General features: G+C 35.6%; 1 protein-coding gene across 1 annotated transcript in view; it reads left to right on the forward strand.

Annotated features, from left to right (window-relative positions):
* FAM81B (family with sequence similarity 81 member B) overlaps window positions 1-25,488 on the forward strand; it is a 61,598-nt gene that overhangs the window by 20,053 nt on the left and 16,057 nt on the right. Inside the window, 3 exon segments of the mRNA XM_069492727.1 lie at window positions 4,236-4,479; window positions 10,117-10,235; window positions 21,634-21,763. Coding sequence (XP_069348828.1) covers window positions 4,236-4,479; window positions 10,117-10,235; window positions 21,634-21,763 — 493 coding nt within the window.

Genomic DNA, 25,488 nt, shown 5'->3' on the forward strand with positions numbered 1-25,488 from the left:
TTCTCTTTCTAGCAATATTCACAAAAATACTTTGCTACCATTTGGAGGTGGCATCATAGCAAGCTCCTAGGCTAGGTAACAGGTTCCCTAGGTCTAATCCTGGCTCTGCCAAATAAATAGTTCTGAGACACTGAAACATTTCTTCAAATAAAAACTCATGCAGAAGCTCAATATATGAAACAGATGAAAGAAAACCCAAAGCTGCTTCCATTGAGTCATAAGGTAAATAAGAAGTCCCCAAGAAATTTAATAGCATAACAGACAAATTTAAAGTAAACTAATTCTCAGTTACATAGATTTAATGGAATATTGTCATGCTCATCTATACAAAATGTGACTTGGTATGAAGTCAGAAATCAGAGCACACAAGAGTTTTGGAAGTGACCTGTACTTGGGAACAATATAACCAAGTGCTTTAGCATGTGGGCTTTGGATGACCTAGGACTAGTTAAAAACTCCATGAATGGGTTTTGGCCATAATCCAGAAAGATGTAATCCTAATCACTATAATCTTGAATGTTGAAATTCTGAAAGATCAAAATCCTCAAAACGTAATTCTGGAAAAAATAATTTAAAATTTTTAAAAAACATTTATTTACATTTTTAAAAGGAAATTTTATTTCAGAAATACAAAAACACAACAGAAGTCCAGGTGCAGTGGCTCACACCTGCAATCCCAGCACTCTGGGAGGCCAACACAAGAGGATCACTTGAGGCCAGGAGCTTGAGACTAGCCTGAGCAACATAGTGAGACTTGTCTCTACAAAAAATAAGAAAATTAGCCAGGTGTGGTAGCACACACCTGTATTCCCAGCTACCTAGGAGGCTGTGGCAGGAGGATCACTTGAGCCCAAGAGTTTGCAGTTGCAGTGAGCTATGATGATGCCACTGTACTCCAGCCTGGGTGACAGAGTGAGACCCTGTCTCTAAAAAAATAAAAAAATAAAAAAATACAAATAAAAACATGACAGAACACTTTATAGTCCACTTTACATAATAGACAATAATAACATACATATTTTTGCAAGCATAAATACTCAGGAATATTAATGATAGTTACACAGATATAACAGTTATGAGCAAATAAACTGTATTCATAAAGAAATAGGTCAAAATTCAAAATGTATAAATGCATATCACTATGGTTAGTAATTAAGTGCACCCAGCTTCATAACTGCAGTCATCTGAAATACCGTGAGGGATAACTTAAGTCGTTTGACAAGATCAATCAAAGACCTCATTGGGTCACCACCACCTATGCAGTCACCCAAAGAGCCGAGATCTCAAGAAATTTTACTGTTCACAAATGCAGATACACAAAAAAGGACATCCTCATTTATTGAGGAAGTTTTGATGTTTTTACATATATGCACAATACTTACAAAGTCAATGTGATAACATACTTTCCTGGAGTCAAATTTCAAAAAAAGCATAAAATGAACTATAACTCTCTAAAAGTCTTGACACAGTTTATACCCTCAGTATTGCAAATGATGTGAAGGTAAAATAACATAGCATTGCAAACTATAAAAATAATAATAATGCGGACAATTTAAAATAGTGGGGAAGAAATCTAAAAAAAAAAAAAAAAAAAACCTAAGAAGAAAATTTGACATACGAGAAAGTGTATTACAGGGATAGATGATTATGGGCAATTGCATGGAGGTAGTCCATAATAGCTGGCTGACTTTCATGATAATTAACTATATTTTCAAGTCTTACATGACTATAAATAGCTGCTTTTTTTTCTTTTTCTTTTTTTTTTTCTTTTTTTTTTTTTTTTTTTTTTTTTTTGTTGAGACAGAGTCTCACTTTGTTGCCCAGGCTAGAGTGAGTGCCGTGGCGTCAGCTTAGCTCACAGCAACCTCAAACTCCTGGGCTCAAGCGATCCTACTGCCTCAGCCTCCCGAGTAGCTGGGACTACAGGCATGCACCACCATGCCCGGCTAATTTTTTCTATATATATTTTTAGCTGTCCATATAATTTCTTTCTATTTTTAGTAGAGACGGGGTCTCGCTCAGGCTGGTCTCGAACTCCTGACCTTGAGCAATCCACCCGCCTCGGCCTCCCAGAGTGCTAGGATTACAGGCGTGAGCCACCGCGCCCGGCCTGCTTTTTTTTTCTTTTAGGGCATGGCTCCCCTTGACGAACACATTCACATTCATTTTCTACATGGCACTGCTCTTTTTGAAATCCTTCTATGATTCCATATACACCAACATGAACATTTCTTAATAAATTTTTCTATCTTCTATGTCATGCTTCTATGTTGTTCTGGGTATGTGGAAACCCATTCTGAATGCACTCATATATAGAAACAATATTGCTGATCGAAAAGCACAACGCCGTTGCATATCTTCTTATCCTACCATGCACATGATTATTTTTGAACCAATCAGTAATTTCACCAGCTTCTTCAGGCAAATGTGGCTTTAATTCACTAAAAGCTCCTGAAATGTCATCAGCTGGAAGGACTGCCAGTGCAGACAAATGATGTATTTTTACACCAAAGTTTTCAGCATTGCCATAAGGTATGGCCAATCCACTGATTTGAATGTTCCACCAAAGGCATTGGGCTGAATGAAAAAAAAAAAACAAAAAACAACTTTATTGGTAACACCTTGAAATTCACTTTTAGAAGCCTTGATCACACACAATTCAAATCTATTATTATGGTTTGGGCATTCAATTGAAATCCATTTTCTTCTGCAAAATTCACCAAATCTTCAAATAAGTATCTATCAAGTGCTTCACTTTTCCTATTATTAATACCTAAATGAGTGGATAAGTTCTAGAATCTTCAGATGCAACAGGAACATGAATTGTATATAGTTGATAAAAAAATAGTGGGGACAATTTTGAAAGTGCCATCCATTCATTAGCTGAATTGAACCATGAGCTAGTTTGTCTGTTAGATTCAGTGGTAAATATAAGAAATCTATCTTCTTTGACAGTGAAATCCCTAACCAAGAATAATTCGCCATTAGTGTGTTTTGTAACACTGGAGGAACTTCTGCTTCAGCAAGTGTCTTTGGTGCAGAAGGTTGCAGATCTTGTCAAATTCTTTGTATTCTCTGACCAAGGGTGTTTTTCGAAGGCAAGCATGATGCTATGTGTGAAGGGACAGGAGTCACATGTGACTGAATAATGTGACAGGGGAGATTTCTTGTATTTTTCACCTGTGTTTTCTTTTCTTCTATGATCATCAAAACACATAAAACATTGAGGGCAGATCTTCCTTCTCCTAGTGCACTCAGACTCACACACTAATCTCTGGAAACACCCTCACAAACACACTCAGAATAGCGCTTTTCCAGGTTTCTAGGTATTCCTTAATCCAGTCAAGATGACACCTAAAGTTAAGTCCACATATTCAGCCCTTGTCAACTTGGAACCCAGACACATCTCCTTAAACCATACTTACTTAATTTCCAAATAAAGACAATAGCAAGGCAATAGCTCCGCCTAACATGATGCAACTATCCTTTGTACAACTGAAAACACACTAATCACTTCCCCAGAATTTGGCTTTCAGGATTTTAATCTTTCATGATTGTGATTTTAGGAATTTTAAACGTTAGGGATTTTAGACATGAGGGATTTTGATCTTTCGGGATTTCAACATTTGGGATTATGTCTTTCAGGATTACAATTGGCACCGTTCATAAACTATTTTCCTCATCTGTAAAATCTGAATGATACTGCTAGACATTAATATGGTAATACACAACGTGAGTCACCAAGGGAGGGATATTGTATGCAATATTTTCTAAATTTATTCGACCATAGAATTCTTTTGTGGTGGCCAATCTTACTGCTATTCCAAGACACACACTTTGGGAAACTCTCTAACATAGTCACTTTGGCATTTTTACAGATGTAAGAACTTAGAATTTCCTCTAGATTAAAGCAGAATTTTTATAAGGGTTACATGAAGACATAAGTCTTGGAAGAAGGCTTCTGGTATCTTCTTTCGTGAATCCCCCTACCCTTTCCCAACCACCACCAATTTGGTCTGAAACATGAAAAACACATGATGCAAGATCAAGGCATAAGTCAGATCTGCTTCTTAGATGAGACACACACCAAGATTCTAACCACGCAGGTGCCCAAAGTCCTACCAAATTTCTCACAGGGGAGGAAACAAAGGAGTAGAAGTGAGGACTCAAGTTCTGTTTTCCGGCTCCTCCAGCTCATTCTTGTAACACCCCTGGTGTTTCCTTTTCCTGACCAGGAGTCACCCTTTTCTTCCTATCATCCCGAACACCCAGAGAAGTCAGCTAGAAGACAGACTGAACAGCCAGGAGCGAACCATAGCTTTCCTCCTGGAACAAGCCTTCCGCATCAAGGAGGACATCTCTGCCTGTCTCCAGGGGTCTCACGGCTTTCGAAAAGAGGAATCACTTGCCAGGAAGTTACTGGAAAGCCACATCCAAACCATCACCAGCATCGTCAAAAAACTCAGCCAAAACATTGAGGTAGTTCTCTGTTTCCTGTATGTTGGCATCAATGCTTGACAAAGATTATCAACCACCAATGCCATTTTTCAAGTACAGAAATGTGTCAGTATTGTTTAAGTTTAAATGAATATATTTTGGTTGCCCAAGAGGGAAACAGTTCAAGTTTTCAGCTGCTCATTTATGCCAAAAAGTAGAAGGAATGAACTTCTATTTAAAAAAAAATATTTATTGTATATTTATTTTGTGACAGCAAAGACAACTGGTTAACATTATATCAGACATTGTGCTAAGGTACTTATGTCAGCCTAAATCTCCAAGATTCCATTAATATAATCATTTCAAATAGAGGTTTTCATAATTCATTGGTAATGCTATAATTGTAGAATCATCACACTCTGATGCCAGCAATTTCTCTGACCCCATCTCCTGCCCTTCTGTTCTTTATTCTGGCCGCCCCAGCCTCCCAGCTTTTCCTAGGATATTCCACACACTCCCTGACCTCAGGGCCCTTGCACTTGCAATTCACTTCAACTGGATCATCTTCCCCTAGATACTCCTAGGAAATGATCTTCATTTCCTTCAGGTCTCTGCTCAAATATAAACTTGTAAGAAAAGATTTCCTCTCACTTTATAAAATAGCACCCCTGCCCACCCTGACAGTTTCAGTCGCCCTTAAAGCCTACTTTATTTTTTATCACATAGCTTATATTGCAAACTACCATGGTCTGTATTTGGTGATTGTTTTCTCCTTCTAAAATATAATCTCCGTAAGAGCAAGACTTTGTTTTGTTCGTGCTAAATCCCATACCAGACAACAGTGTGGTTATAGACAGCTCTTTAAATATTTCTTGAATAGATGAGTGAATGAATAAATGATTTTTAAGGTATTAAAGAAAATACAGAGAAAAGAAAATTCTTTGTCTAAATCAAGACAAACAGGTTTATATTCCAGGTCTTTCAGAATTTTTAAAGTGCTAATGTTCATGATGAATCTGAATTAACAACTTTCAGGCAGGGGTTCCAAAGAATACACTTTAGGAAACTGGCTAAAAATTTGTGGAATTATCATGAGAATTGATAATCATGCCCTCCCACGCCCTTTTCTACTATCTGAGAGAATACTGGATTTGATTAAAACCATGGGATTGACTCAGCAATAACTTGCTCATGAATTTGTATTTAAAAGCAAGAATACTTATTAATTTATTTTCTATCCGTAGTGTCTAGCAGACCCCATAATACATTTGAGGGAGAGTGGAAGGTTAAAAACTGTTAGCAAACTTTTAAAAGGAACTTTATTGGTATTTAGCACATATTGAATTGGCCCCTAAACGTTTAGGCAGTACCTAAAACGTTAATGCCATTTCTGAAAGCGATTGAAGGTATTTCCAAGCACAATAAAATATGAAAGTGACCAGAAGCAAGCAGCTCTGTGCCTTTTAAAATGACTGGAAAATCAAGTAAGTATAGCACAGTACTAAAGTAAGATCCCAATTTAGGAGCCAAAACCTCTTGGTAACTGAAAAACAAAACATCAAACTCTTTCTGAGAATATTCTATATTTTAATCTAAGTTATTGTTATATAGTTTATTACATTTTTCAAGATCCATCTGGACGTATACTTTGACTCCTTCATTTCAATACATATTAATTATATCCCAGTAAAATACTCTACATTCAAGAAGAAAAAAGTTTCCAGATCTCTAAAAATCTTATTGAGAGTTTCTTTTCCTATAATAATTGATTATTTTACATTAGCTCTAAAAAAAAATCCAAAACATTTTTTTTTTTAAAAAAAGACAAAGCCAAGCTGGGCACAGTGGCTCACGCCTGTAATCCTAGCACTCTGGGAGGCTGAGGAGGGCGGATCATTTGAGCTCAGGAGTTTGAGGCCAGCCTGAGCAAGAGCGAGACCCCATCTCTACTAAAAAAAATAGAAAGAAATTAGCTGGACAAATAAAAATATATTAAAAAAAAAAAACAAAAAAACAAAAACCTAGCCGGGCATGGTGGCACATGCCTGTAGTCCCAGCTAGTCTGGAAGCTGAGGAAGTAGGATCACTTGAGCCCAGGAGTTTGAGGTTGCTGTGAGCTAGGCTGACGCCATGGCACTCTAGCCGGGAAACAGAGTGAGACTCTGTCTCAAAAAAAAAAAACACAAAGCCAAAACCTCAAAATATTTGTAATAATTGTTTGGCATATATAGGGAAAATAAGAAGGACTGGTCTGATTGTATGGAACACTGAATTAGAAGATATGTTAAAGGCTGTAGATAATATAGTTAAAACCTTATGAAGAAGAAACTATTGGGCTGCCTTTAGTAAATAATTATAAGCACTTCATAGAGAAATGGATGCTATTCAAGTATTTTAAAAGAACCTAAACTCATTAACCAAGCCAGCCCATTTGCAAATTGGCTAGCAAGATACAAGACCAGTGCTCTAACCCTTGAGCTATGGAGCCCTCGCCCCTAGCAAGATAGATTCAAGTAAGAGATAAAGCTTGACTCAGGTCCTTAAAGGGAATGAAAAAAAATTTTTTTAATCTACCATAATGGCAACAGTTAAGTTGCTTCTTTTAAAGATCAAATGGTTCCTTTTTTAAAAAAGCAGGCAGGTAATTACAGAATTTAAAATTAATTTTCTTTAACTTAAAAAGAGAAAATTTTATATATAATGCTGCTTTATTGTAAGCTTTTTCCCCAATTCATAAAAGCAATACTGTTCATTGTAATTATTTTCTAAGTTCAGGAAAGAATTTTAAAACTTGGGGGAAAAAATGTCTCACAATTCTACCACCAAATAGCAATCTCTACAAACACCTAGAGGAATGTCCTTATTGTCCCTTCCAAGTATTCCATTTCGGAGGCTGAGACTATGTTTGCAAGCACAATTTTTAATATAAAATTATATCTAAACTCTATCATATGTCATTAAAAGCTCTTTGCATGGTACATATACCATGATTTACTTAATTATTCTCTTAATGCTGAAATATCCTTATGCATAAATTCATGTCTGCAATTGGATTATTTCCATACTAGCTATTCTTACAAGTGGAATTACTAGGGTATGAACACTGTAAAAGCTCTTGAAACATACTGCCAAATTGATTTCCAGAAAGTTTACACTAATTTACACTTCCATTAGCATTAAGATTGCTTTTTTTCACTGTACCTATGCCAGCATCGAGATTTATTGTTTTAATCTTTGCTAATTTGATAGGACAGGATCAGAAATGAGGTTTTTTTTTTCCTTAACAAAGGTGTTGAATCCACTTTTTAAAAGTGACTATTTAATTTCCTCTGCCAATGATAAGTTCATGTCTTTTGTTAATTTATCTTTTGAGGTGTTAGAGCTTTTCAATTCTTACTGATTTGATGAGATCTTTCACATAGTAAGGTTAATAACCAGTGGCATGCTGGTAAATGTTTAACGATCATCAATCAATTCTTTTCTAGAGGGAAAAAAATCTGATTTGTAGTCTTTACCTATTTCCATGGTGTAAATACTCCCACTCTGATTTCAAACAACCAAAATGATGACCCTGAACACAAAGATGTGAAGAGACACACACAATCAGCTCTCACAGACAGGTACATGCTGGTTACAGCACATCACTGAAACCCTTGGCAATAACATTTGTTATAAATGTTTTCCAGTTTTCTTTTTATATTTTAATTGCATTTACAATGTTTTTACTAGTTTTATATAAAGTTGAATATTCAAATATTTTGCTTTGTGGATTTCTTTCATTCCAGTAGTCCCCCCTTATCTGTGGTTTTGAGTTCTGCGATTTAAGTTACCCACAGTCAATCAGGTTTCAAAAATATTAAATGGAAAAATCCAGAAATAAGTAATTCATAAGTTTTTAATTGCATGCTGTTCTGAGTAGCATAATGAAATCTCGCATCGTCCTGCTCCACTCCATCGAGTACATGAATGATCCATTTGTCCAGCACATGCAAACTTCCTGCCCATTAGTCACCACTCAGTTATCAGATGGGCTATTAAGGTGAGATATCACAGTGCTTGTGTTCAGGGAACCCTTATTTTACTTAATAATGGCCCCAAATCACAAGAGCAATGATGCTGGCAATTGTGATATGCCACAGAGAAGCCGTAAAGTGCTTCCTTTAAGTGAATAAATAAAAAATAGTTTTCAACATAAGGAAAGAAAAAAACATATACTAAGGTCGCTGAGATCTATGGTAAGAACAAATCTTATATCCATAAACTTGTGAAGAAGGAAAAAGAAATTCATGCTAGTTTTGCTGTCACTCCTTTGCCGTCACACCTCAAGAGTCTCATGTAGAGCATATTCCTTTCTTACCTTTACCAAAGTCTTCATTACATTATATTGATTTAGTTGGCTATATAACATCATAACACCGATCGACTCATTCTTGTTTTATAAAATGTTTCAGTATATTATAGAGTAAGTTTCCTTTTATTACTATCTTTATCAAAAAAGAAAACAAAATGCCTGCATACATGCAAAAAGACAAAAACAAACTCTAGTTAGTGTTTTTGTCACTTTTATGTCTTCAATTAAGGCTTTATTTGCCCTTAGGTGTTCTCAATCTGCCAGTTTGCCAATGGGCAAGATTCTGTATATGGTCTTTGAAATTCCTATAATTAATTTGCTACAAAAATCCTTCTTAGTAAAATTGATAAATGTAAGTTTAAACATAGTTTAGGCCTTTGTCAAATATAATCACTAAACTAAATATTTCTCTAAATCACAAATTTGTGTTTTCCGAAGGTCTATACAATACTCTCACTCTTTTCCCAGTAAATAGCAATTTCTTATATGTCTTCCCTTTACACTGCAATTTGTTTGAATGCCAAGTAAAATATAAAATTTTTTCCTATGGGCAAGCATAATGTTTTCAATATTTAAATGAATACTTATAAATCGGTATAAAAAATTAAAAACCACTGTCCTCATGACCACCAACCTGGTGTTACAGGAAAATCAGCTTTATTTCCAGAACACCAAAACACAATGAAGACATAACTAACAAAACTCAAGGACAAAATATGAACACACAAGCCATAAATCTCTTATGTTATTTAAGAAATTTAGAACAACACACTTTTTTTGGTCCATGTATATGAAACAGTTTGAATTCAGATTTGCTTGTGTTGATTGTTTTACCTTTGCTGTGGTTCTGATTCAATCCATAAAGGACCTTGCCTGATGCCATGTTGAAAAAAATCCCTTTTTCTAAATTTACCAGCAATTGTGAAATAGGTTTTTGTGAAAAGCTTTTATATCAATGATGGCCAAGTGGCAACCTATGGCCATCTCAGCACAACAAATATGTTCATTTGGCCCATATAGTGTTTCTGAAAGATTTTTGAATGTCAATATTTTTGAGATATTTCATATAAAATCTGGATTTCTAGCTTCTGTTGACACACTATTGAGACATCTTTCCCACCTGGCAACGATCTGCTGGAACCAAACCACTGCTGTCTCCCTCAGATAAATTAGCAGAGGTCACTTCTCTCTGAGATAGGACTCTCTCTCACTCATTTACACGGCTAGCCTAACTACAAAATGCATTCAATTTTGTAACCTCTGCTTTCAATGATGTTTTCCTATCTGTGTGATGGAAAATTAATGGGAATTTTAACTCAAACTTACAGAGTTTAGAAGACCAAATAAGAGTTCGAGATCAGGCGGCCACAGGAACTAATTTTGCAGTACAGGAGATAAACATCAAACACCTTCAAGGAGTTGGAGATCTTCGAGGAAGAGTAGCCAGGTGAGAAGAAGCATGTCCATTCTTTGTTACTGAAGTCTCATTCCCAAATAAGTTCCATACTGTAGAAAAAAGATACTGTCTTTACATTAAGCTAAACTGATGAGAGATAGTAGTCGAGAAAGTGTATCATAAAACTTAGAAAGTCTCATGCTACCTGTGAGATCTAAAGTGTCTATAAAAGACCCCTTATACAAGATGTCCAGTTTGGCTCCATTGGAAGTGACCAGAATCTTGTTTTAAAGCCTCAGCTGCCCAAATGCCAACATCTATACATAGACACACCCTCAGAACCACATATAATATCCCCAGACATGTCAAATTTAATGAGTAAAAACATTTAAAATATATAAGAATTACATTAAAGAGTCTAACAAAAAGGATTTGCTGCTAAATGGGTAAAGTTTTGAATAACATCTTTTGTATGAGATTTCTAAATCAAAAAAATTAAAGACACACAGTTCAGCAAAAATCTGTAGGTATTGGCACCAGCAGGACCACTCTGGCAGACGTGTCAAAGAGGATGTGTGAATGACTGACCACGGACACCTTTCCATCTCTACATCTTCTGCCAGGACCTCTTTCCTCTCTCCTGAAATACCCTCACCTCTATCTGGTTAATCCTCTCTGAAGTGTTAATGACCAAATAAGAATTAGATAATCAACACCTAAGACAAATCTCTCCTAGAGTATTCATTCATTCAATTCAACAAAAATGTATTAAGCACTTACTATATGCAAGGCAGTGTGCTAGAATTCAGCAACACAGTCCCCTTTATATAGCTGTTCACAATCTACCTGGGAAAACAAGCTCCATCAATAATCAATGAGATGAACACTATACTGAAAGCCTGGGATGCTATGGCCATGTCCAAATCAGACTGGGGCAGGGAAGAAGTTTCCCAGAGGAGATGATAACTTGAGATGAGTTTTGAAAGTTGTGTAGCAGTTAGCTAGACAAGAAAGGATGGGAAGGACACTCCACCTGGAGGAACAGTATGTGCAAAGGAACTGAGGGAAGTATGTTTATGACATGTTCAAGCGCCTATCTGTGAGAATGGCATTTTGGTTATGACATGTTGGAGTGTGCATTTAGAGAAAGAAGGAGAAGCAGCTAGAGAAGCAGTCCAGAGTTGGAAGATGAGGGTCTTGTGTGCTAAAGAGTTTGAACTTTATGTAGAAGGTTATAACTAACCATGGGATAATTTTAAGTAAGGGGGGGTGACATATCATATTTCATGACCTTCCCTTAGTGGCTGAATTGGTGGGGTATAGAAAGATGGCATGGAGTAATCCAGGTGAGAAGTGCCAAGGGCCTAAACCAAGGCACTAGCCATGGACATCGAGAGCAGGGGACAGACAACACAGACACTGGGAAAATAGAATCTGTAGAATTAGTACATGATAAATATGGAAGATCAGTTAAGCAGGGGGAGTCAAGGATAACTACCCAAGTTTCTGGCTTAAAGACTGGTTGAATACTCACGTTGTTCAACACAGAAGGAAATGTGAAACAAGGAATGGTTTTGACAAGGAAGCAAAAGGAGAAATGGGGAGTAATAACGTGTTTTTGTTTTCACTGCGTTGTGTTTGAGAAGGCATCGGGATATTAACTGGAACGGGCATGGAGTTCAAAGGGAAAGTGGGGAGGGTGTCAAGGATGCTAAGGTCTCTGGCTGGCCCACAACATAAATGACGTAGCGGCTCTGGGAAAGACTTTGTAGTTCTGGAGTATGGCTTCATTCCTCTTAAAACTAAAGATACCTTCTTGGAAATAATACTCATCGTTGGAAAACTGTCATCAAAGAAAAAGTAACTGTCTTCCAGTCCAGAGAATAAATAAGTGTAATTATTTATTTATATTATACATAATTATATAAATAAAATATTTATATGTAACTATGTATTATATAATACATTATTAATACAAAATATTTTTCATAATATTTGGGCAAGTTATGAAGCAAGATAATACATGCCAGCAAACCCACAGCTTGACTTAGATATGCCATGTTTTTGCAAAGAACATAGACACCAAACATCTGTTTTGAGTGAAATTTGATCTGGTTCAATTTCGTAGGGTATTGATGACACTCTTATCAACTATTCTTTCTACAAACCACTTGTAAACCTATTATTTCGTTCTTGTAAATCCTGTTTTACTTATAAGACAAAATAACAAATGGATTTAAAAGAAACAGATCAATGGAATTACATCAGGAAAATATGCAATTTTTGCTCTGCTCTGGTTTCTTATTTACCTTCCCTTTTGATCATAAGTAGTGATTTTAGGACAAGGCCTTATTTTTCCTTGAAATGTCTCCCTTTTATGTAAAATTTCTGAAATCTATTTGGTAATCTGAGGCAAAATCTGGAATCTGGCCAAAAGCCATGAGACTTAAATTCACTCTTCCTTCCTGTTTCTTTTCTGTGTTATTGCCAAGCAAATGACTAATGGACGAGCTTAGGCACATTGATTATTGTCTTTCCACATACAGTGACCTCAATTCCAATTAGCATTTTGGCATAAGTGAAATTAAATTGAGTATGTTAGCATAATTGCTAGCAAACATTTTACTGTTTCATAATTCAGGTTCAATATTTAATAAGTACAGTGTGCTTTGAATTTTATACCTTATTTCCCACCCCAATACAGTGGCAGCTTAAGAGCAAGTGCTTCCAATGAGATGAGGTTCTCAAGGTTGCCCAGCCTGCTTTTGACACCCGATCCTCTATTTGGTAGATTAGTCTCAAGAGCAGAAAAAGGAAGAGGCAAGGCTGCAAAGGGCGCCTATAGGGATAGATTTGACAAATCTGCAGCAGCAGCCAGAGGCCAACTCTAACCACATTTGGCTCTTTCGGACTCCAAGGCAAACCTACATGTAGGAGAATAAAAAGATAAATTGTGTTGATATGTGATTAAAAGCAAATTCATGTCCTCTGAAGACACATAATAGTATTATATTGTCAACTTTTGAAAAGTTTAGAGGGGATACTTCCTGTTACAGAGGGCAGAATAAAGATATTTTATTTCACTCCTCTCACTTGAGATATCTCAATGCCAGTGAAAAATAAAAGACGGAAAACAAAAGCGCCATCTTTAATATAACACAGAAGTTGCCACAACTGCTAATCACAAATAGAGCACACGCACCAAATGTTGTGATGTTTGGACTGATACAGTCCTTCTCGAATTTTAAGCATAATAATTTCTTCTGAATGAAGAGTCATAATCCTGAGAGGCATAGACAAAATAATTTGAATGGAGCAACATGACCTGGGGGCTTGGGTGGGTCCAAAGGGAGAGGCAGGAAATGTCCCTTTAGAGATTCAGGTCGACAATACTGCACAGCTGGGAGATGTAGCCCAAGATGCAACTGTGTTCTTTATCATTTCTGTCATCTAGGACCTCCCCCCTTGCCAATTCATACCTGAGAGAAACTGGCTGAAGTGCAACAGGCTGAGGAAGGAGAGAAATTTGATACTGCAAGCCTGAATAGACGATGGAACCTACCCCCACCAAACACATTGTTCTTCTGCAGGTAGCCAGAAACATTCAAAGATGTAATAGTGATCCTTAGAATCTAATCATGCATATAAATTACCTCTGCTACCATTCCTAGATAGATACATAGATGATTGGCAGGTAGGTGATGATAGATACATAGATAGATGGAGAAAAACATAAGCAAAAGACTGATGAATATACTTTATGAAAGGAACTACCCAGAAAAGTACAGGAAGGGTTGAAATCAAAAGGTCACCTGGTTTCAAAGAAATTAAGAGCAAAAGAAAGAGAGAAGAAAAAATTGCTGTAGGAACAGTCATGTATAATTTGGTCCCTTCCAAAAGCCCCACTAAAAATCTACAGTAATAAGATTTTTTCTTTAAAACATAAACCCACAAGGACCAGCAGTGTCAGCATAGAAGTCTTGGAACCTAGAAAGCAGATGGACACATGGAAACTGCCTTAGCAGACTTAATAAAGACAATTTCTAAGTTGTAGCATAAACTGAGAATGACCTGACTTTATACCATAGAATTCTCCAAAGATTTCAGGCACTTGCCTCTAGGGTGAGGAACAGAGAGAGGCAGTGAGTCACAGGGCCAGGAACCACTGTACTTTGTTATTAGCTTTTTAGTTATTATTGACTTTCAAACTATGGGCATATTTTACTTTGATAAGAAAAAAATAAATTTTAAAAATAAGGCCAGGTGTGGTGGCTTACCCCTGTGATCCTAGCACTCTGGGAGGCCAAGGCGGAAAGATTGCTTGTGCTCAGGAATTCGAGACCAGCCTAAGCAAGAGTGAGACGTTGTCTCCACTAAAAACAGAAAAATTAGCTGGGCGTCCGTGGCATGCCCCTATAGTCCCAGCTACTCAGGAGGCTGAGACAGGAAGATCGCTTGAGCCCAGGAGTTTGAGGTTGCAGTGAGCTATGATGACACCACTGCACTCTACCTGGGTAGACAGAGCAAGACTCTGTCTGAAAAGAAAAAAGAAAAAGAAAAAAGACGACGACGTAAAAGGGTTCCCCCCCAAAAGAGTTTATCAGTTAACCAGAGGAGACAGATAAGCTAGAATTTCTCAGAGATAAAGTGATAAAAATGAAAATATGACATATTAAATTTACTTTAGAAGCCCCCAAAATAGAGTAACTACAACTAAAAATAATGAGTTATAAAAAGTAAAAAGCCTGAGCAAACCACACCAAATGAAAATACTTTTCAATATAAAAATGGTCATAGAGAAATTATATATATGACAAGTAAAATACATCTAATATAGACTCAGTAGAAGCCCCTAAAGAAGAAACAGAACAAATTCTTCAGAAAAAAACAAATATTCATGGATATAAGAGAAGAAAGCTTTCTTGAAATAGAGATTTGAATCTATAGATCAAAAGGTAAATTGTGACCTGGAAAAAACTGACATAAGAACAATATATCCTGGTAGAAGTTATTGAACATCCAGGATAAAGTCTCACTGAGCTTCCAGGTAGACAAGGCAAATCATATAAAAGGCGGAAAAAATAACTTCCTTACTTCAATCAGTGCCAGAAAAGAATGGAGCGATGTTTACCATGTTCTTAAGGAAAGAAAAAATTTATCTTAACCAGGTTACCTTTCAAGTATAAGAGAACAGACAGGCATTCTCAAGCACTCAAGCACTTAAGAATTCTACCACTCCTGAGTCCTTCTTTCGAAATCTGGATGACAAAATTTGGCCAACTGAGGAATAAAGCAAAATAAGGATCTCAGAAAAGAAATCATGATTCAAAAGGACAATCAATGAACACAGAATCTCAATATGGAATGAAGATCAAGTAACCATAGGAATTCTAGATACAAAACACAGCTCAAATGTCATAGAATTTGACATTTTAAAAATAGCAAAATATTAACAAAAAATGTTGAAAGAGCAAGTATATAAACTTATTTCCTCATATTTTGGCATAGGATCAACAGATAATATTTAAAGTTGAGGTGATAGTTGTAAAAAGTATAATGATTTCAATCTATGATAGCTTTTAGAACTTTTTTTTAAGAAACAAATATCTCTCATAATGAAATATATATGTATCTAAAATTTAGCAGTTTCTCTATTTTCACCAGTTATCTTTTCCTTAAAGTAAAATTAAATGTAATATTTTAAACTAAAATTGGTGTATATAATGTAATCCCAATATTCTAAAATTATTTTATTTCTTTCTTCCTATCTCTACATGTGTATATAATATATAAATATACACATATTTTATGTATGTGTGTATAATTGTAAAAAGAATGATAACCAAATATTAACAATGTTATTTCTGAGAGGTGGGATTTGGAATGGTATTAACTCTCCTCTTTTTTTTTTTTTTTTGTTTTTTTGTATTATGTGAAATTTTGTATAATGGGCATGTACTATTTTATAGAAACAATAAAATCATTATAAAGAGGGAGGAGGTGAAGAAACTTCCTTTTGTATTAATAATGTATACAAAGTGCAGCTGTGAAAAACCACTAACAATCTTTGACTTCAACATGTGGGGTTAGGCTGGGGAATGGTGGTTGGGGGAGGTGAGAAGGAGGAGGGGTCACCTCTCAAGACGAGTGGATAAATAACAGCTGCTATATTCTCATTCTCATGTGGGTGCTCCCTTGGTGCTGGCTACTGGCTAAAAGCTTTGCATTCATCGCCATCTTGCATCCCTAAATAACCTTATGAAGTAACACTGTTCAGGACAGCCATTTACGGTTTGAAGGTTGGGCACACCGTGCTCCAACAGACACTGTTCACATCATCGCTCATGAGTCTGGCACCCTTGGAGTTGTGTGGTGGACAAACTGTGCAGCTGTATCCAGTGACCTTGGCGTCATTTTTTTCAGATAAGGAAAACTGAAACTCATAGATGTTAAGAAGATTGTCCCAGATCACAAACCAGGAAGTAGCAGAAGCAGGATGCAAAGTCTGGTCTATCTGACACCAGAGAACAAATTCTTAACCAGTAGCCTCCCATGCACAGACCAGCTGTCCCCGAGGGTGGGAAACAAGAGGGGGACAGAGCAGGTGGCAGAAGTGGTGGTAGCCGCAATAGTCCTGAGGAGCTTTTCGGTGTCTTAATACAGACTCACATGAGGACATTCTAACTAACCAACAATAGAGGTGTCATTCTGACAAGGACAGTTTGTGTATAAAAGGTGTAAAATGGCTTTGACCGTGACTTTGGTGCTCCCATTCTTGATCAGATTAACTCCTGTGTTTTTTCTCCCACCAGCCTCCACACCCCACCACAGTCACCTAGTATCAAGGGAATGCTCAGGCAAAATTACCATCTTAACTCACCTTGGACTCAACTCTTTAGCACCAAAATCCTAAGGAAAAAAAATTATCTCTGGATCCTAAAAAATGTTGACAGTCATAAGGCAAACAATATTTATAGCACTTAGCATGACAACATGAAAATGTGGTTCCTAATAAATATTATTTGATGACAGTCAAAACAGTTATTTTATACAGTTATTTTATGAAATGGCAAATGTCAAAGTAATCTCTCATAATTCAGATGTACAAAAGGTACAGTTCTTCAGTGCTCTCCATCCTATCTTTCAAGCATGTATGAGAATATACTGAAACCAATCATTAATACAGGGTCAAGATAAGCCATTGATGATGGGGGAGGGGAGTTTTGTGTGTTTTCTTCCCTCACATGCTGGGAAATTGATTAATCAGCTCACCTCACCAGCTCCATCTCACCAGAATTCCTCCCCTGAATTATCAAATGCAACCTTATGGCCCAAAGCTTCATTCATATGTTAGTGTAAATTAATTTCTTCCCAATGTAAGACAACACCTGACTGAGACCACTCAAGGAACAGGAGGGTATTTATTATTTGTTTCTTGTTTTGCTTATTTTAATTGTTAATTTTTATTTATTATGGGTACATAATTGTTGTAAATGTTTATAGGGCACATGTGATGTTTTGATACAGGCATACAATATTAATCAAATCAGGTAATTGGGGTACCCATCACCTTAAGCATTTATCATTTCTTTGTGTTAGGAACATTCCAGTTCCACTCTTTTAGTTATTTTAAAGTATACATAACTTATTGTTGACTATAATCATTTTGTTGTACTATCAAATATTGTGCATTGTATCTAACTATATTTTTTAACCCATTAATAATCCCCACTTTATCCCCCAAACTCCATGTTATCCTTTGTAGGCTCTGGTAACCATCATTCTACTGTCTCCATGAGATAAATTGTTTTAATACTTCGCTTCCACATATGAGATTTGTTTTTCTGTGCTTGGCTTATTTCACCAAACATAATGTTTTCCCATTCCCTCCATGTTATAACAAATGACAAGATTTCATTCTTTTTGTGGCTGAATAATATTCTACTGTGTATATGTACCATAATATTTTATCTATTCATCTGTTGATGGACACAGGTTGACTCCAAATGTTGGCTGTTATGAATAGTGCTGCAATAAACATGGGAGTGCAGATATCTTTTCAACATACTGAATTCCCCTCCTTTGGATATATACCTAGCAGTGGGACTGCTGGGTCATATGGTAGTTCTACTTTTACTTTTTTTTTTTTTTTTTACTTTTACTTTTTTTAAGAACCTCCATACTGTTCTCCACAGTGGTTGTGCTAATTTACATTCCCACCAGCAGTGTACAAGGGATCCCCTTTCTCCACATTCTCACCAGCATTCATTATTGCCTGTCTTTTTTGATAAAAGCCATTCTAACTGGGGTGAAATGATATCTCATTGTGGTTTTGATTTGCATTTCTCCAGTGACTAATGATGTTGAGCATTTTTTTGTATATCTCTTGGCTATTTGTATGTTGTCTTTTGAGAAATGTCTATTTAAATCTTTTGCCCATGTTTTAATCAGATTATTGTATTTTTTTCCTATTGAGTAGTTGGAGCTCCTTATATATTTTTGTTAATAATCACTTGTCAAATGGGTGGCTCACAAATATTTTCTTCCATTCTGTGGGTTGTCTCTTCCCTTTGTTGATTGTTTTCTTTGTTGTGCAGAAGCTTTTTAGCTTGATGTGATCCCATTTGTCCAATTTTGCTTTGGTTGCCTGTCTTTTGGGGCTATTACTCAAGAAATCATTGCCCAGACCAATGCCCTGAAGCATTTACCCAATGTTTTCTTTTAGTAGTTTCATAGTTTCAGGTCTTAGATTTAAATCTTTAATCCACTTTGATTTGATTTTTGTATTTGGTGAGAGATAAGGGTCTAGTTTCACTCTTCTGCATGTGGATATCTAGTTTTCCCAGCACCATTTATTGAAGAGACTGTCCTTTCCCTGATGTATGTTCTTGGCACCTTTGTTAAAGAAAAGTGCACTATAGATGTGTGGATTTATTTCTGCGTTCTCTATTCTGTTCCATTGGTCTATGTGTCTGTTTTTATGCAAGTACCATGTTGCTTTTGTTTACTACAGCTCTGTAGAATGATTTGAAGTTAGGTAATGTGATTCTTCCAGTTTTGTTCTTTTTGCTCAGAATAGCTTTGGCTATTCTGGGTCTTTTGTGATTCTGTATACATTTTAGGATTTTTTTTTCTGTGAAGAATGTCACTGGTATTTTAATGGGAATTGCATTGAATCTGTAGATTGCTTTGAGTAGAGTGGACATTTTAACAATATCGATTCTTCCAATCCATGAGCATGAAATATCTTTCTATTTTTTTGTGTCTTCTTCAATTTCTTTCATCAATGTGTTATATTTTTCATTATAGAGACCTTTCCCTTCTTTGATTAAGTTTATTTTTTTAGGCATTTAATTTTATTTGTAGCTACTGTAAATGGGATTACTTTCTTGGTTTCTTTTTCAGATTGTTTGCTGTTGGCATATGGAAATGCTACTGATTTTTGTGTTGATTTTGTATCCTGCAATTTTACTGAATTTGTTTGTCAGTTCTAATAGCTTTCTTGTGGAATATTTAGGTTCCTCTAGATGTAAGATCATATTGTCTGCAAACAAGGATAATTTGACTTCTTCCTTTCCAATTTGGATGCCCTTTATTTCTTTCCTCTATCTGATTGCTCTTGCTAGAACTTCCAGTATTGTGTTGAGTAAGGATGGTGAAAGTGGGCATCCTTGTCTTGTTGTAGATCTTAGAGGAAAGACTTTCAATTTTTCCCCATTCATTATGATACTACCTGTGCGGCTCTGTCATATATAGCTTTTATCATGTTGAGGTAAGGGCCTTCTATACTCAGTTTTTTGAGAGGCTTTTTTTTTTAATCATGAAGTATATTGAATTTGATTGAATGCTTTTTCAGCATCAATTGAAATGATATGGTTTTCATCCTTCATTCTGTGGGTATGATGTATCACATTGATTGATTTGTGCATGTTGCACCATCCTTGCATCCCGGGGCAAATCCCACTTGATTGTGATGAATAATCTTTTTAATGTGTTGTTGAATTTGGTTTGCTAATATTTTGCTGAGGATTTTTGCATCTATGTTCATTAGAGCTATTGGCCTAGTTTTCTTTTTTTGTTGTGTCTTTGTCTGGTTTTGGTATCAGGATGATATGGGCCTCACAGAATGAGTTTGGGAATATTTCCTTCGCCTCAATTTTTTGGACTAGTTTAAGTAGGATTGGTATTAATTCTTCTTTGAAGGCTTGATAGAATTCAGCAGTGAAACCATCAGGTACTGGGCTTTTCTTTGATGGGAGACTTTTTATTACTGCTTCTATCTCATTACTTGTTATTGGTTTATCCAGGTTTTTGGTTTTTTCTGGTTCAATCTGGGTAGGTTGTATGTGTCTAGCTATTTATCCACTTCTTCTAGGTTTTCCAATTTATTGGCATATAGCTGTTCACAGTAGTGTCTAATAATCCTTTGAATTTCTGCAGCATCAGTTGTAATGTCTCCCTTTTCATCTCTGATTTTATTTGTGTCTTCTCCCTTTTTTCTTCATCTGGCTAAAGGTTTGTCAATTTTGTTTATCTCTTCAAGAAAACCACCTTTCTTTTAATTGATCTTTTGGGGGGGGGTTTGTTTAAATTTAACTTATTTCTTTTCTGGTCTTTATTATTTTTCTTCTATTGATTTTGGGTTTTGTTTGCTCTTCTTTTTCTAGTTCCTTAAGATGCATCATTAGGTTGTTTATTTGAAGCTTTTCTATTTTTTTGACGTAGGCACTTATTGCTATAAATTTTCCTCTTAGTATGGCCTTTGCTGTATTCCATGGGTTTTGATATGTTGTGTTTCATTTTCATTTGTTTAGAGAAATTTTTAAATTTCCTTCTTAATATCTTCATAGACCCATTGGTCATTCAGGAATATGCTGTTTAATTTTTATGTGCTTGTATAGCTTCCAGTAGGAACAGGAGTTTTGATTGGGGCTAAGAGGGTGAGAAATTGCAGAAGATGGATTGGAAGATTTGGATTAGTTGGGATACCTTTTCTAGCCAAAGGTGAATTGGTAGTCTGGGGGCCAATAAAAGAGGTTAAAAGGAGGAAGCTAGATTAATAACATGATGTAAAAGAAGAACAATTTTTAATTTTTTCAAACCATAGGCAGCAGGGTATATCCCTAAAACATCAAAATCTGCTGTAACTCCTATAACTGAGTTAATATCAAGCTGAAAATGTAAAATTTCCCTAACATACCCCAATGTCACCAACTAAACTATTTCAGCTTGGTGTCCTGGCTTGGGCCAATGCATCTAACTTGGTTTCTCTCCCAGCAGGAAGCGAAGAGAAAAATGAGGAAGAACCTTGTATATGCTCCTACCTCCACCAACTCATTATCAAAATAACTTTAGGACTTTGGCCATCAAATGAATGCACAGGTCCTACTATAGCATTAAAAATGTTATGAACCTATTCATCTCACACCAATTTCCATCTTGCCACTAGATGTGATTCAAGCATCATGAAACTTTCTGGAGACATTCAGTTGATCAGGCACGAGTACCGGCAACTTGAGAAAGCAATTCAAGAGCTTGCCCCTGCCATAGAAACTGTTTCCAAGAACTTGGATATGAAGGTAACTAAAAATAGATGGGATTCATATTATTAATATGTGTGGCTGTCAGAAGTAAGATCATTATAGCTTATCAAAATGCCCAGTCAGGTAGTAATTTTTTAAAAGAACTTTTTCTTCCACAGAGTTTAAAAATGACAGTTCACTCATATACACTGTGAGTACAGTCAGTTCAATCAACAAATATTTAATGAGTGCTTCCTATATTCCAATGCAGCCATCCATGGTAAGCACATACTGCTTGATTCCACCATTGCCATTATTTTTTTACCCTCAAAGACTATGGAACCAAGGAGTATAAGCAAAAGAATTCCCATGGAGGCTATTGTTACTAAAAGTCCAACATAAATGTGAGTTTATCATGTTACATCCTGGCTTAAAACCTACAATAGGTTATATCTCTTACAAAATAACACATAAATCCTTTGGCCTGGATATTAAAGGTCATCTCTACCCTGGCCCCCACTTATTACCTGTGTTTCTTGACTCACCCTTTTTGCCCAGAGATGCTGAGCTACCTACGTGGGTCCCCACTCACACCAAGGTATCTCACATCCTCCCACTGTTCATTCTCTTTTCTGCCTGAAGTATCTCTCTCCCGTCTCATCTTCCCAGTCATCAGTTTAATTAAACTGGAGCCCAGTGCACATTTTCTGTGCCCCACTTTCTCACATACCCTATGCAAAACAAGCACATCTCCTCTGAAGTCATTTGGACAGAACGAAGTGGAAATCCTCTGGAAATTAGGATATGAAAGTTAGGTGTTTGATTATTTATTGGTGGGAGCCAGTCAACCAAGGGCAGATGTTACTGGGAACACAGTTTCTCCAGTCCCATCTGAATCCCCTTGTCCACCCTCCCACTCACCCATCTAATTAGTCCTAATAATTTTTTGGTCAATTCTGGTAGTTTTTCAAGGTACTCAATCATACCCACAACAACAATGTATCATAGCAATTCATCTCTGGTTTTCTAATTTAAAATCTCATCACTTTAAAAAAATTTTTTTTTTAATTTCAGCATATTATAGGGGTATGAAAGTTTAGGTTATGTATATTGCCCTTGCTCCGCCCCCTGCCCCCAGTCAGAGCTTCAAGCATGTCATCACTTTTTTTTAAGGGCTTGACCAGAACTTCCAGAACACTGTTAAATAAAATTGTCATAGAAGACAGCTCATCTGGTTCCTGATTATACTTGGAAAATCTTGGTTGTTTTCTGTTGGATGTTGGTTTAAAATATTTTTAATCATGTCAGGAAGTATCTACTGATGCTCACTTAGTTTTTATTAGGATTGAACATTTAATTTTATCAAATGCCTGTTAGACATCAACACATTCCTAGAATCACCATATTGGTTGTTCTTTGGTTTGAGGGTTTGTTTGTTTGTTTGTTAACTTCTTTGGCCTTCTAATGAGCTAATACATTTCCCAATACTGAAACATTCTTGCATTTCTGTAATGAAAGCTATACAGTTATTGTGTAATAATTCAGTATTTGATTTTACATCTCAGTTCAAAAGTGACATCGGACTCTCTGTTTCTTTCTCTCTGGTTAGTGTTTTTTTTTTTTTTTAAGGTAATGAATATATATGGTTTAAAAATCAAAACTATATAAGAAAACATACCTTGAGAATTTTCACTTCCATCCATCACTATTTGTATATCTTTTCATGACCTTCACAGATAACCATTTTTTTTACTGGTCTGTTGTGAATCTTTTTAATATGCCTTTATGCAGATACAAGCAAATGCAAATACAAATTCTTATTCCCCCATATTGCACAAAAGAGAGTATATTATATATATTGCTATGCATCTATCTTTTTTTAACTAAATAACTAAATCCTGGAGATATTTCCATATCAATACATAAAGAGCTTTCTCATTCTTTTTAAAAACTGCATACTGTTCCTTTGTATGTAACAGTTCACTTAACCAGTCCCTCATAATATTTTGCTCTTTCAAACAATGCTGCAGTGAATAATCTTGTACTTATGTTTTTTTGTGTATGTGTAGATATATCTGTACAATATATATCCAGAAGTTGGATTTCTGGATCAAAAGGTACAAGTGACTGTTACTTTGAAAGATCTTGCCAAATTGCTTTCTATGGGCTATTACCTTATTGCATAACCACCAGAAATATGCAAAATGTCCTGTATCCCCGTTGCCTCACCAATGCAGTGCTGTTCAACTTTTGAATTTTGCCATTCTTATAGGAAAAAGACAGTATCTTTGTGTTTTAATTAGTCTTTCTTATTATGAGTGAGGATGAACATCTCTTCGCATATTTAAGGGCTATTTGTATTTCTTTTTTGGTGAGCTGTTTGTTCATGCCTTTTGTCCATTTCTCTATTGGGCTATTTTTCTTTTTCTTCTCTATTTCTAGGAGCTCATATTAATATGTTAAGGAGATAGGCCCTTTCTCTATGATATGAGATGCAAGTACATTTTCCCAGTTTGTCATTGGTCTTTTGACTTTTGACATGCACATGTTCTCTATTTATAGCTGAATTTCTTTCTTTTCTGGCTTCTGGAATTTTAAGTCACAGAAAGAGCTTCCCTACACAAATCCTTGAAAGAATTGCTCATATTTCCTCTAGCACTGTCATGGCTTTATTGTTTACACTTAAATCCTTGATCCATTTGGAGTTTTCCTGATGTAAGGTGTGTTTTAGTTATTGTTTTAACCATTAATATCTGGTAGAGTTAGTTCCTTCCACTACTTTTCCTATTTTCTTGATAATAATTAGTTTGTTTTCACATATGATTTTAAAATCAGCCTGTCTAGTTCCAGAAAATAAATCAATAAATCAATTCTATTTTAATTTTTATGGAAATCATGTTAAATTTACAAATTAACTTTAAAATTGACATAGCCATAATGCTGAATGGTCTATCCAAGAACACAGTATGCTTCCCATTTGTTCAGGATTGCTTTTATGTCCTTCAGGCATGTTTTCAAATTTTCCTCATGTAGATTTGGCATCATTTCTTGTTAAATGTATTTCAAGATTTTTAATCTTTTTTCTTCTTAGTTTAGTATAACAGGAGCTTCATTATATCTAGTAATTGTTAGTTATATATTATGAAGGCTGTATTAATTTCACACTCCACAGTGAATTCTTTTCTTGATCATAGTAATTTTATTTTTTTGTCCCCAGATACATAATAATTTTTAAATGATAATAGTTTTACCTCATCTTTTTCCATTTTCATAAACATGATCTTTCTTTTCTAATTGCTTTAATCACTCTAGACAATGTTAAACAGTAGTGTGGGAATAGTGGGTGTCCCAGTCTTGCTCCTAACTTTAACAGAAATGTTCCCAGTGTTTCCCGTATTTGGGGGGAAGTAAATTTCCCCATTAGGGATGTTTAATACCTAACTATTCCTATTTTATTGAATTTTTTAAAATCAAGAATGATTATTGAATTTTGTCAAATGCCTTTTCAGCATTTATGAAGAGAATCATGTGAGTTTTCTCCTGTTATACTAGCATAGTTATTTATGTAATACATTTTCTATTATGAAAACATACTTGCTTTTCTAAAATAAATTGTACTGATTGTGATGTATTTGTGCTGCTGGATTATGTTTGCATATATTTTACTTAAGAATTTTGCATAAATGCTTAAAAGATTAATCTGTTTTCTGCAATTTTTTTCAGATTTTAGAATCAAGGTTCCATTGACTTCATAAAATAATTTGAAAATTTTCCTTTTTCTA

This window comes from Eulemur rufifrons, chromosome 17 (genome assembly GCF_041146395.1).
Source record: "Eulemur rufifrons isolate Redbay chromosome 17, OSU_ERuf_1, whole genome shotgun sequence".
NCBI classification, from domain to species: Eukaryota; Metazoa; Chordata; class Mammalia; order Primates; family Lemuridae; genus Eulemur; species Eulemur rufifrons.